The sequence below is a fragment of the Pelophylax lessonae genome (genome assembly GCF_965119305.1).
Source record: "Pelophylax lessonae genome assembly, chromosome: 12".
Lineage (NCBI taxonomy): Eukaryota > Metazoa > Chordata > Amphibia > Anura > Ranidae > Pelophylax > Pelophylax lessonae.
In genome coordinates this window covers 58,882,499-58,896,685 of record NC_138779.1, presented here as the reverse complement: position 1 = coordinate 58,896,685, position 14,187 = coordinate 58,882,499, and the positions used below count along the sequence as shown (strand labels likewise).

At 45.0% G+C, this 14,187-nt stretch overlaps 1 protein-coding gene across 1 annotated transcript in view; it reads right to left on the bottom strand.

Moving 5' to 3' along the window:
- Window positions 1-13,825, bottom strand: part of LOC309567701 (F-box only protein 44-like) — a 28,446-nt gene extending 14,621 nt beyond the window's left edge. Inside the window, exons 1-3 of the mRNA XM_082273141.1 lie at window positions 13,732-13,825; window positions 9,949-10,202; window positions 2,715-2,841 (exon numbers count right to left, since the gene is read on the bottom strand). Coding sequence (XP_082129267.1) covers window positions 2,715-2,841; window positions 9,949-10,202; window positions 13,732-13,760 — 410 coding nt within the window. The 5' untranslated portion in view covers window positions 13,761-13,825. The remainder of the gene's footprint in view (window positions 1-2,714; window positions 2,842-9,948; window positions 10,203-13,731) is intronic.
- Between the last annotated feature and the right edge of the window lie 362 nt (window positions 13,826-14,187).

Here is a 14,187-nt window from a genome sequence, read left to right as displayed (position 1 = left end):
GAGAAGCTAGGTAGAAGCTGCTGGACAGTTAGAGAAAGATTCATTGCATGAACATGAGCATATATTTAAGCCTAGGTTCATGCATATGTGATGCAGAAAACGCAGTGATCCCTGCAAATTTCCTGGACCGCATTGCAATCGCACTGTGGGTGTCAATGCAAAGTTAACAACACCCCAAACACATTATGGTTTGCCTGCACAGGATGATGGATCATATGGTACAAAACAACCATGCTATTTGATTGCGGTGTTGCTCCAAAAAAGTGCCTGCAATTTTTTGGCACAATGCAGTGCTATTTGAGCTTGTTCAAAATGAATGGGCTCGGATCGCACCACACTGAATCGCATGTAAATCGCACAGCAATGGGGCGCGGTTTCTATGTGATTCACGTTTGGGTTAAACTTCGTGTACAACATGAATTTAGGAGCTTTTGTACTTTTTTTTTTTGCCAAAGCTCCTGAACTCAACTCAATAAAAGCCAATGTGTCAATGTACACTAAACCTTTAGTAGAGTTTAGGAGCAGCAGGGTTTAGGGGAAGTTAAACGTCCCTCTCCTGAACGCAGAAGAATCACATTTAGGAGAGGAATTTTTTGGCAAAAAATACAAAACACATGTAAGCATGCCTAAGCCCTAGCCACATTTAATGCTTGATTGTTTATTAATTTCTATGGCCTGTATTCTGGCCAATAAAATGAACAAACGTCCAATTGTTAGATGCAGCTTAACGCGGTACCAGGTTTACGTGTGTTTTTGCCGTGTTTAGCATTTTTCTTCTGCCAGAAGAATTAACATCTAGGGGAGTTCCAGTGTACATGTAGCCTTACAGCGTGAACCAGGGTTTACTGCTATCAGAAGGTCAGGGGGCCTACTTATTAGAAAAAAATGCACTGCAACTGCTGCTCCCATAGGCGGACCTAGTACCGGCATGGTGAGTGCCGCCAGGTAGTGGGAAGGGGGAATCAGCAAATGTCCATTGGCTAATCTCCCCTTCATAATAAGAAACTAGAAGTGAAAATGTCAGTTCTAGGTCTGGCTATCACTTTCCCTGGCTGGTGTGGCCAGGGAAAAAGCTAATGGAACGTGATCTGTGTTCCATTAGCTTCAATAGAGGGCAGATGGGACATTAGAGGACTTAGTGAAAGCCAGACTAACCCTAACCACTGATTCCTCAATAAAGAGAACGTGTTATTAAAAAAAGCACCTCATAAGGGACCTTTTTGTGATTAGGATAAAGTTTAGTAAAAAAAAATAAAAAATTTGAGTTTTGTACTGAAATGTTGATAAACCGTTGTGCTAACATTGTGTGACATAAAACAATTGGGACTCCTGTCATTTTATTCTCCAGAATGTCTGCTATCAGAATATATTTGGTTTGGGGTTTTAAGTCATCTTCAGGTCTAAAATAATTTTTTAAGCATTTGTACAAAAACACAAAAACACCTCTGACAGTGAAAGGGTTAAAGGGCCTACTACTACTTCAGAATAACTATAAAGGTGACAGCGTTGTATACAGGTGTGCAAACAATATTTCATAATACAAAAACCCCATGAAGACGTCCAATGACGAAACGTATGTAGGGAGGGAGTTGGAAGTGCCGCCATCATACTGTGTCGGGTCAGCTCGCAGCAGCGGTGGTGTTGGAGCTAACCCATGGATGTTTACATGCCGGTTATACTTGTGTCAGTGGAGACACTTTTAAATGTGAGTGCATTATCTTTTTATTAAAGTGGGAACATTTTTAAAAAGGTTTTATGCTATGCTGAGTTCTCTCTTTTGTTGGATTTTTCCTCGCCTGAAACATTGATTGAGAGGAATAGAAGATTGTTTAGAATGGTCTACCAGGAAGCTTGCAGATGATTACTCCCTTAGGGAAAACACTAGTTTGCTGGTTTATAACATTACCAGCCATGTGATCTGGTGAGTGATTTTGAACATAAGTGGTGGCGGGCAACTCACTTGTGATGATAGCACATGAAGATAAGAGGAACATATTTTTTTTTTTTCTACGCTAATTTTGCACATCGTTTTTTGGATCTCATATTGAGTTTGGATTTATATGAATGTTTACGATATATTGGACTGTGAACACAAATTATTTGTTTGTTTTTACACCAAAGTATATGTGGGAATTTTTGGAGCACTGCAGGACTTTTTGCTACATTTTTTCCTACATAATGTGTTTGTTGAATCACTTTATTGATACAAAATTTGTCACTATTATTTTTGTTATTTGTTATTATGATACAAGTATGTTTTAGTTTATAATATTAACACTTTAATGATTCTAAAGGTTTTATATTATAAAATATTGTTTGCACACCTGTATACAGTGCTGTCACCTTTATAAATTGTATCTGTGATTGAGAATTCCTCAATAGGATAGCAGCAGCATCACATTAACATTAATTATCACCTAGGCGCGGTCATCTTTTGCATTACTTCAGAATAACGTTTCCTATTTTTGGGCATCCTACACCCCCAAAATTCTTTTTCTCAGGATTTCAGCAAAAAAAAAAGAATAAAAAGACTAAAATGACTGTCACCCAACTTATTTTTCTCTCTACCGTACACCAAGGACCAGACCTTGAGATGGAAACATTAGCCTGCCACACTACTTCACTACTTAGGGAGTCATTTCACACCACCCCAAGAGGAGGAGAGTTTAATAAACAAAAAAGAAAAAACAAAAAAAAGGAAAGGACGACTTTACCCATAGGAAGTCACAAAGTATTTAGTGACCGTCTCATCTGGTAAATTTTCTCCTAAATCTCCAGGCAATTTTTCAACCTTCCAAAGATCACCACCGTTTTCCTCTATTGTCCATGAATTAAATTTCTCTATAACAGGAAAAAAAAAAAACAATAGGATACAATTAACGGGTTTGTTTTAGATAACTTTGGTTATTGGGAAGCTTTGCCAGTTAAAGGGTGCCTGGACATGCAGAAGGGCACTAATTTAACCAATACAATACTGGGCACTTTTACCCTTTTCCTGCCCAGGCCAATTTTCAGCTTTCAGCGCAGTCGCACTTTAAATGACAATTGCGCGGTCATGCAACACTGTACCCAAACTAACATTTTTTTTATTTATTTTTTTTAAATCAAGAGAAAAATGTATTGAGAAATCGCATGCATAAACAAACAGTGCAACAAGAGAAACAAAAAAAACTAATAAAAACAGCCACAAGGTAAGGCACATAATGTGTTACAGATCTCAGCCACAGAACCAGTATACAGCATAAATCAGAGAGCAGCCTGAACCAAAAAATCGTAGCAAAGGAGAACAGTCATGCATCAAAGATCAAAGCAGCTCCCCCAAAACAGACCACCAGAGGCACACCATCCCCCCATCACCTAAAGCAGCAGACGGTCGAGGACCAGGTCCGTAGGAGCCATCCCCAGAGAACTCAGCCAGACTCCCCAAACTTTCTGGAACTTAGCCGGGGCACCTCTATGCAGGTAAATATACTTTTCCATGCGAAGGGTGGCGCCCAGCTGCTCCAGCCATAGCCGATATGTAGGAGGATCCCGATCAACACAATGTCGAAGAATAAGCAGCCGAGCCTGAAACAGAGCTCGCGCAGCTGCCTCTCGCAAGTATCTATCATCTATAATGTGATCCAATATACCCAAGAGGCAGTGCTTGGGATCCACAGGGATCGCCAAGCCCAGAACTCTGTTTATAGTGGAAGTCACAGAGGTCTAGTACCGATGCAGTTTTGGGCATCTCCATAACAAGTGTATTAGGTCCCCCACATCTCTCTCACATCTATTGCACATATTGTCCGATCGGATACCCATAGCATACAGTTTCGCCGGGGTATGATGTACTCGTAGAAGGATATACAACTGGGACACCTGATGGGAAACATTAAGCGAGCACTTTCTAACTGACCCCAAGGCCTCCTCCCATTGCTCAGCAGGTATCTCCCACACATCTCCACTCCACTGGTCACACGCCTTACAGGGATATCTGTCCAGATATAACCCCAATAAGGCTGCATAGCAGGCTTATATAAAACCCTTAGTAGAAGTATACTGCTCCATAAGGAAAAATACCGGTGTGGAGGACAAACTGGAGTGGGACAAGGAAGGCTGAGCCCGGAATGCATGCCGAAGCTGCAGGTAGTAGAACTTCATATCATTTGGTAAGGAGAACCCAAGTTGCAGTTGCTCAAAGGGCACTAGCGCCCCATTGAGCAGAATGTGTTTAATGTGGGAAACCCCAAACGGCAGCCACCTTCCAGCCTGATCCAGCTTGTCCAACTCAGGGTATGTGCGATTATGCCATATGGGACTATAAGAAGTGTAGCCGGTAACCTGTTGTAACTGTCTGGCCTTATCCCAGACTTTCTGAAGAAGTCTATAGGTAGGGTAAAGTTTGTTGGATTTAGCGAAGAGTTGAGCCTCCAACCCCTCAGGAATGCCGTGTGCACCTGTGAAATGCCCCATCAGTGTCAGAGCAGGGCCACCCCCCGTCCTAAACATTTTTTTGATTTTATTCACATTATAGAGCTTTCTTTTGATGTTTTTCCTTTTTAGTTACTTTTTTTTCTAAATAAATGATAAAAGACTTAATTTTTTACATTTTTTTCTTTAAATATTTTCACCAGTGCAGTACAGCAATATTATATAACAGGTGTGGCAGTAATTAGGGACACTGACTGGTGACAGTACAAAAAAAAAATATTTTTTTTTCATTGATTTTACATTTTTTTTAATGATTTTTTTTAACACACTGTGACCAGAGCAATATAATGTTACCATAGTAACATTGTACTTCTCTGGGAAATTGATCAGGATTTTATTTTTTTTCTTTACATTGTACTACTCTGGGGAATTGATCAGGTTTTTTTTTTCTACAAATTATGTTTGCATATAGCAGTGCATTACATTGCTATAAGCAAGCATTTTACTGAATGAAACAAATTAATTCAATCTGTTTTGCTTTGATTAGCTGTGATTGGCCAGAGCTAATCATGTTGTACAGATGGTCTGTGATTGGCACTGTCTATATCATGTGATCACATTGACCAATCACACCTAACAATGAAAGGAAGCCATCTATTGTTTACAACTGTCATGTGACCTGCTGTGATATGTCACGGGATCACATGATATCGGCAGTGAGTTGGTACTCGGATGGGTCATCGGCCAAAATCCGTGCATGGTGACAGATCGGCACATCCGCACACACGGCACACGGACGCCGCCCCCCCCCCCTTTTGGGTATGGCTACACTTATATTGGTGGTCCCCGGAAAATTGTCTGCTAACATTGTTGGTCAGTAAAGAGATTTCTTACTTTAGTAGTCAGTGGGGAATGACCCCCTTTAGATTGGTGGTCAGTGGGAGAGGAATCCCATTACACTGGTGGTCAGTGGGAGAGGGATCCCATTACACTGGTGGTCAGTGGGAGAGGGATCCCATTACACTGGTGGTCAGTGAGAGAGGGATCCCATTACACTGGTGGTCAGTGGACCCCTTACAAATAGATAAAAATTGGTGACCATTGGTGTCAGAAGTTAAAGTTGCTCATCCTTCAAGGAACCCCTAGCAACCTCTGGAGAAGCTCTAGGGTTCCACAGAACCCTGATTGAGAAAGGTTGGTGTATAGTAGGAGCACAGATATGCCTGATGTAATACCCCTTTCTGGACACTGGATGGCACCAGGGTTAGTGGAATGAGTTAGGCCCAGGACGACTTGGAATTATTGACAGTGCAGTTGCCACAAGAGGTCTCCATAGGTAGGATGCCAGTAGTATGCAAGGGGCACACAGTTAATTCTAGCTCTGTCCTTGCCAGCACAGGGGCACCCTGAGTAGAAGGCTAGTATATAAATAATGGAGTTGAAGAAATGCCTTTCTCTGATGGAAAGCAGTGTGAGGAGCAAGTTACAGTAGCAAGTGAGCTGAAAGTATCACTAGACTCCGTTCACATGTTGCAATTTGGAAGCATGAGCAGAGTCGCTGCGATTCTGCCCGTGGTACCAATTCGGGTGCCAATCCCTGCATAATGTGTGTTTGCCTGCCATTATCCTTTAATGGCACCCCGAAACCAATGTGATTCTGCTATGAATACTGCATGGCAATCGCAGCAAATCTCGTGAAGTTTGTCGCCCAAAAAGGAACGTAGACCTGGCAGAGACCTGCAGCATGTCTGCACATGTGTGGGATCTCAGTGAAAGTTAGCAGTTCAGGAAAAAAAACAGTGCAAAAGAATTGTGGCTGCCAGTAAGACAATGGCAGACTCCATGGACTAGTAAGTAGGTGTATCTGGGAGCGGACTATGGGCATCTGATGTTGAAGACATGTCCACTGCTTTCTAGACTGTCTCTATACTCCCCTAGTGTTGGTCTCAGATTTCATGCATCATACTCCTGAGACCAGAAGAGAGTATTTTGGGAACTGTAGTCTTCTGAAGAGATATTACTTCTGAAGAGATATTACTGAACTGCTGAATTGCTTATGGATTACACCTCCCAGTAGGCCAGGAAAGAATTGTGGGAGAGACCTTAAAGGGATCTGCTGACCAGGCCAACGCTCTCTTTCTTCCATCATGTGTCCACCGGCTCACTGCTGAGAGAGAAAGAGGACTGCGGCCTACTGCACACCACCCAGCCATCTGCAGACTCAGCCCAGGTGGGACGGATGACGCTCGCTATATCATGAACATCCCTGCAGCCTCGCTGATGGTATCAGAGCCGGTGAGACTCTCTGAATCAGCAGAGCGCAGCCATCTCGGTAGCTTGCAGTGTTGAGAGAGGAGAGTTGACTTTGTCTGGTCTTCAAGAAGCTATAAATCGGTCATCAGGATTGGTGAGCGGGCACTTGCTCAGTACAACACTGTATACAGACACCCTACATCTGGATGAATCAGCAGATTACTTCTAGTAAGAACCAGCTACTTTTCCTTGATTGTCTCACACCGTGCTGAATTTGGGAATTCCTTGTTCTTTGAGCTCCAACTCCCGGTGAAGATCACAGCAAGGCCTTGCATTCTAAACATTGCCATTCTATTGCTTTTAAGGGGACACTCAACTGGTATCTAAATTACCTAATTTCTCATTAGGATGCAGACATTATAGGCCTGCCCGGGGTTCCCCTTTAGTAGGAGTATTCTGCATAGCAATTTATAGCTTTTCCTGAGGGATCCATTCACTATTGTCTGATACTGTGTACATTGGTGTTATTTACTTACTGTTAATCATTATTTGACTGCTTTCTTACTAGTATTATTTCAACTGAGTCCTGGCGGTTTATCTAGGGTGTAGTTGACTGATACCCCTTTTTAACCTTCCTTTTAAGTAAAGTAAACCTGAAAGAGTTGAAGCAGATCTGCATTGTGTCATTTAAAGGTATACACAGCATATCTGTACCTAGAGTGTCAGGAGGACTGGACGGTTCACAGGGTCAAGGCAGCACAGAAGAACATGCAAGTACAAGCAACCCCCAAGGGGGCAGTGCTACATAGATTTCTTTATTCTGACACAGAGACAATTATCAGGGCTTAGAAACTGAATTTTTGATAGGTAGTGTAAATCCTCTTTAAGTTATGTCCCCTGCTGGACTACAGAACACCCCCCATAACACAAGCCTTGCATCAGCACACACCAACACTCGGTGTCCTGGTGAGCACCCATTTTTTCACCCACTGATGTGCATTGCATTAAGGGCTCTTTCACACTGGCAGCTAGGGGGGCAATAACAGGCGGCTGAGCCTAAGTTGTGGATTTGCCAGCCACCAGAGTTCTAACCGTAGCACTGCCCCCTTGAGGATTGCTGGATAATACACTTTCGGGTCCCCCTGGGTTACCGTTAGCAACATTGGCATTCACAGATTAACACTTTACTTCTTTGGCTCAGTCAATGATCATTGCAGGGGTATGTAGTTGTTTTATTTTAAATAGGGATGGGAGAAGGGAATAGTGGGATACTCCATATTAACTATTCACAATGGATGAGGACTCTTATCTGGAGATGCAGGCAGGCTGCAGATTCACCTGCCACTAGATGAATTTAGGTTAAGTCTCTGTACAGATGACTTAGTTGTGTAGATTATCTTCAGGATACCCTCCTAGAATCCCCTTTCACTCCACAGACTGACACCTGTCCTCTGACTATCCTACACCGGGGTGGCCCCCCCTCAGGTCAGGCACCTAGACACGATCCCCTCTACTCACATTACTGTTTTTCGAGGGTCTCCACTGTCTCTACCCCTCCAGTCAGTTCTCCTTGACCTCTGGGTTCAGTTCCTTTCCTTTGTTCCCCAGTCTGACTACCTGTGACCACGTGCCACTGCTACAGAGGAGGAGGTAGCTGCCACCCTCCCTCCGGGACTCTGCTCACCAGCCAAAGACCCCGCAGCACATGTGCTCCTGGCATTTATACTGTATCCCATAATGCACCGAGACAGCCAGTCTCTACCAATCACTGGGACTGTATCAAGGCCTGTGTACCCATTGGTCATGCCTCCCTATTGGACCAGTGTGAAACAATATGAAGTCCCAATGAATCACACCCTGAGCACACAGAGCAGACCTAACTCACAGGTCCTACTCTCTGGTAGGCAGAAAGCAATATAGATTTCTCTGCTGCCCCTCTGATAGGCAGACAGAGCCAAAACTATACTCTCTCACTAGCACCTACCTAGGAGGGTGCTGCATAACATTTTAGTCTGACGGGACTGTACACATGCTGCAGCAAATTTAACTCGGGCTGCATAGTTTTACTGTCTGCATCAGCTATCAAGCTCACCAATTGAGATTAATACAATTGTGAGCCAAACGCTTGACGCACAGTTGTAGAGCGGTCCCACAATGTAAAATTGCTGTTTGACAATTCAAAGAAAAAATAAAACTCTAAAGAGGCCTCCTGAAAGCCTGCCAGCCACTGCTATACTGCCCTCTGAAAAGCAATTCACCGTGAATCGCTTTTCAGAATGTGGTAAGTATTAAAGCCTGTCTGAAAGAGCCCTACAGTATTGCAGTGAGTAGGAAATTGTGTTTCAACCCCCCTGTAAACCGCAACCAGAAATACTGGGGGTCACATTTCATATACAGATCATTATATTGTGTTACCGATCCTAATCTGGCTTAGAATACTGTGACTGTGTGTACATACTCTTATATTATGGTGCAGTTCTTGCCAGTGTTCACAAATGTTTGACACAGATCAGCCCCTGCTGCAGCCTCTAACCTTGTGGCTTGCTACAAATTTACAATGTTGCAGTCTGATCACTGTGGGAGAGGAGACTGAGGAAATGCTTCCTTCTGCCTGCAGCAGACTAATGACATCATCTCAGCTTAGACAAAGTCACTAACTGGAGCTCAAAGATGTTTCTTTAATGATAAAAGGTGGATCTTGGAGTTTTAAAGTTACTGAGAAGCAGTTTGTGGCCAACCATTGGGGCCGCAGGGGCGCAGCCCCCCCTATTTATGCGTCTGCCCCCCTAATCTACATGCAGGGTGCCGGAAGCATGGATTCCAATGGGGTTTTTTTTTTTTAAGCACGTGATTAGAGCCAGAGGCTCTAATAGGCTTCAAAAAGGGTGGGCTTGGGGCGCAGAGCACTGCGTCCTGAGCCCACCCAGTTGTGTGACAAAAGCAAATGAATATTTGCTATTGTCAAACGGATCCTCCTCCTGGCCAATCAGGAAGCAGGTCCTGAGACCTGTTTCCCGATTGGCCAAAAGGAGAAGCCATGCCAATAGCCGAGGAGGAGGGAGGAGAGGCAGGGGACTGAGGAGAAGCCACCGCCGCTGCTGCCTGCCTGCCCTCCACATGTTCAGGGTGAGTGAGCTGGCAACCGGGGGGGGGGGGGGGTATGGTGTGGGCTGGTGTGGTCCGGGGGGGGGGGTATGGTGTGGTCCGTCTAACGCTCCCCCCCAGCCCATGGAGCACCAGCCACCACTGCTGAGAAGTCCACTAACATGAGAAATCGCTCACCCAGTGCACATGGATTTTGGAGCAGGTTCTTCTTGCAGCTGGACAGGTAGTAGAAGATCTTCCAGTCTTTAGGATGTTTCTTGCAGTCTTTGTTGATGTAGCCAGCACGCTGACATTTTAGCTTCCAAAGCGTTACAGAATCGATGACTTCTTTCCACTGACTACAGACCAGCCGACATCGAGAGATCAGATCCACACCCGGGACCAGAGCTAGAATCTCCAGCAATACGTCTTCTGGTAACATGCTCCACGGGCTGCAAGAAAGGAAAACATGATATTGATGATGGTTCATAAAATACGACAACATAATGGGGTAGCAGTGCGGCCATACAGTTTCGGGGTCCGGGTTTAAATTCCCACCAGGGACACTTATGACCTCCTTCCAATGACGTCATATATATGATCATGGTGACATTTCCTTTTACGAGTAGACTACTCTTTGGATGATCCAGCAAAGCTGCAAGAATGTGACAACAGATGATAATCCTGGGTGTCAGCTTTCAAACCAAACCTGATTCCACTCCACCCAACATCTGTGAATTCCTTCCAGAGCGTCAAAGAATGTGATTAACTATTACCTGTCCTGTTTTATGTCCTGGGGCATCTGTACAGATCACAGGGCCCTATTTGTTTGATGGGACCCCGCTACCAGGGGCAGACTGGCAACATTTGGCCCAGGGGGCAAGTACAAACCAGAGGCCCATGGTGCAGTGACTCAGCCCCCCTTCCACTCTCCCAATCCTCCTCTTGACCCCCATTCCAAGCTGCTCCGGATACTCACTACTTACTGGCTGGATCCGGGTTCCCGACTTGGCAAGCAGAGGGAGGTTGGAGGGAGCTGGGACAGCTTGGTTGGGGCTGGCTGGGGTGGAAGAGTCTCCAGTGGGGCATGGAAACGGCCTCTTTCAGACACAGTTTACACCATCCATGCTGGGGGGGTCTGCACTTTGTCCTTGTCATAATCCTGCACTCAGTAGATCAGCGGCAGGGACTTTTTACTTCCCTTTACCAGGAATCCTTTAGGCATGTCTGTTGCAGAAGTGGTGCAGCCTTTTAACGGGGCTTCAGAGGGGCCCAGGGGGCAATTGCCCCCCCCCCTACCCCCTGGCCTAGTCCTCCCCTGCTCCCTACTGTCATTCATCCTAACATTAGGAGTGTCTACATGAAGGACAGATAGCAGGAGAGCTGTCAGCATTGTCAGTGTATTACTAGGGACTGGGGCTGTGACAGAAGTTGTCAGGGAATACGGGGGGGGGGGGGGGGGGGGCGGGTGGGGGTTGGCATCAGCACAGGGAATTAACTTTTAACATTAAGAGATGTATTTATTAAAAATTGCATAGGTGTTCATCCATCAAAACTGCATGCAGATTCGTTCTGTGTGAAAGGGCAAAACGTAACCACTTCTGGACCGGAAGGATTTTCCCCCTTTAATGACCAGGCCATTTTTTTGCGATTCGGCACTGCGTTAATTTAACGGACAATTGCACGGTCGTCCGACGCTGTACCCAAATAAAATTGATGTCCTTTTTTCCCCACAAATAGAGCTTTCTTTTGGTGGTATTTGATCACCTGTGTGATTTTTATTTTTTGCGCTATAAACAAACATAGAGCGACAATTCTGGGAAAAAAACAATATTTTTCACATTCTGCTATATAATATTCCCGAAATAAAAAAAAATCTAATTTGTTTTCTGCTACATATTTTTGGGAAAATAAAAATTGCAATAAGCGTATTTTCATTGGTTTGCGCAAAAGTTATCACATCTACTAACTACGGGAAAGATTTATGTCATTTTTATTGTTTTTTTTGTTTACTCATAATGGTGGCGATCTGCTATTTTAAGCGGGACTGCGACATTGCGGCGGACAGATCGTACCCCTAACTGACATTTTTACACTTTTGGGGGGAACCAGTGACATTACTACAGTAATCAGTGCTAAAAATATGCACTGTTACTGTACCAATGACACTGGCAGGGAAGGGGTTAACCATGTGGGTGATCAAGGGGTTGAATATGAACCTAAGGGAGTGTTTCTAACTGTATGGGGAGGGGCTTGTGAAATGACGATAGAGACCTGTGATCCTATATAGAAGGATCACAGGCGCTCTGTGATCATTCCAGAGAGAAGAACGGTCAGCTGTGTTTACAGACAAGTGTGTCTTGCCTACAGTCAAGCATGGTGGTGGGAGTGTCATGGTCAGCACTGGGGAGCTACAGTTCATTGAGGGAACCATGAATGCCAACATGTACTGTGACATACTGAAGCAGGGCATGATCCCCTCCCCTCGGAGACTGGGCTGCAGGGCAGTATTCCAACATGATAACCACCCCAAACACATCTCCAAGATGACCACTGCCTTGCTAAAGAAGCTGAGGGTAAAGGTGATGGACTGGCCAAGCATGTCTCCAGACCTAAACCCTATTGAGCATCTGTGGGGCATCCTCAAACAGAAGGAGGAGGAGCGCAAAGTCTCTAACATCCACCAGCTCTGTGATGTCGTCATGGAGGAGTGGAAGAGCACTCCAGTGGCAACCTGTGAAGCTCCAGTGAAATCCATGCCCAAAAGGGTTAAGGCAGTGCTGGAAAATAATTTCAAAATATTGACACTTTGGGCCCAATTTGCACATTTTCACTTAGGGGTGTACTCACTTTTGTTGCCAGCGGTTTAGACATTAAAGAGGAAGTAAACCCTCCTCTGTAACTTGTACCTATAGGTAAGCCTATGATAAGGCTTACCTATAGGTACTGTAAATATCTCCTAAATATTCACCGTTTAGGAGATATGTACCTTACATGCAGCCAGTGATGTCAGTGGCGCATGCGCTCTGAAGGAACGGCTGCTCGTGCCATTCCTTCAGAGCTCCGTGCCGTGACCGTCGGCTCCCACGCGCGTGCGCGGGAGTGACGTCACCGCGGCTCCATCCAATCAGATGGCCGGATGCGGCGATCCCGGAAGACGGGCGACTGGACATGTCGCCCGTCATACAGGTAAGCGGACGGCACGGCGGGGGCTCGTTCTAAGGTAAGTATTTCATAATGAGCTAGTATGCAATGCATACTAGCTCATTATGTGTTTCTCTTGCAGGGTGCAAAAAGAAAAAAAACATTTTTTTGGCGGTTTACAACCTCTTTAATGGCTGTGTGTTGAGTTATTTTGAGGGGACAGCAAATGTACACTGTTAGAGCCCATTCACATTAGCGCGACTTGTCAGGCGACTTGTCAGCCTGACGAGTCGCAGTCGGTCGCGGTCCATTGATTAGCACAGGACCCGTTCTAATAGGAGCGACACAAGTCGCTCCGACTTAGAAAAAGGGTCCTGTACTACTTTGGGGCGACCTGGAGGCGACTTGCATAGACTTCCATTATGTGAAGTCTTTGCAAGTCGCGCTGAAGTCGCGGTGCTCGTGACTTCACAGGTTGCCCCCCAAAGCCGTGTCGCGCTAGTCTGAATGGGCTCTTATACAAGCTGTACACTCACTACTTTACATTGTAGCAAAGTGTCATTTCTTCAGTGTTGTCACATAAAAAGATATAATAAACTATTTACAAAAATGTGAGGGGTGTACTCACTTTGGTGAGATACTGTATCTGTCTCTACCAGGCCCTACCTTCATACCTTGGCACCCCACCCTGCCCTCTCGCTCACTGTGTCTGGGGGTGGCCGTTCGTGAAATGCAGTACTGTATATAATCACCTCCTGCCTGTTTACAGGAAACCAAGGGGCTTCCTACCAATATGTGGCTAGGCCTAGGAATCAATGAGTCAGCTGTAGGCCTCACCTCTGCTGTGTGGTCTGCTGGGCCCCCATGTCAGCTGTCACCTCCCCAGCAGCCGCTCTCCCTCCTCTGTCAGCACGGTACAGATGGCCGATGGCACTTTTCAGATGGCCGATGGCACTTTTCCCACCAAGAAGAGTTTCTGTTTCACAGTGTCAGCCTACAGGAAGAAAAGAAAAAAAACTTTCCAATAATGATACAGAAAAGACCGAACATTCCGGCTGAGAAAGTCCCCTTGCCTAAAATGCAGGGCTTGACGTAGGACTATGGGGGTACACTAATTAAAGTGGAAGTATGGGGGAAAAATGATTTAATGATGCAGTCTTTCACTGACATTAACACAGCAGATTTTGTTTTTCTGAGCCCCCCCCCCCACTGTAACATGGTTTTATTATCTTTTGATCCTGCCAGTAAAAAAATGTTTTGTTTTTGGATAGAACAGGAAAGGGTTATACCCCC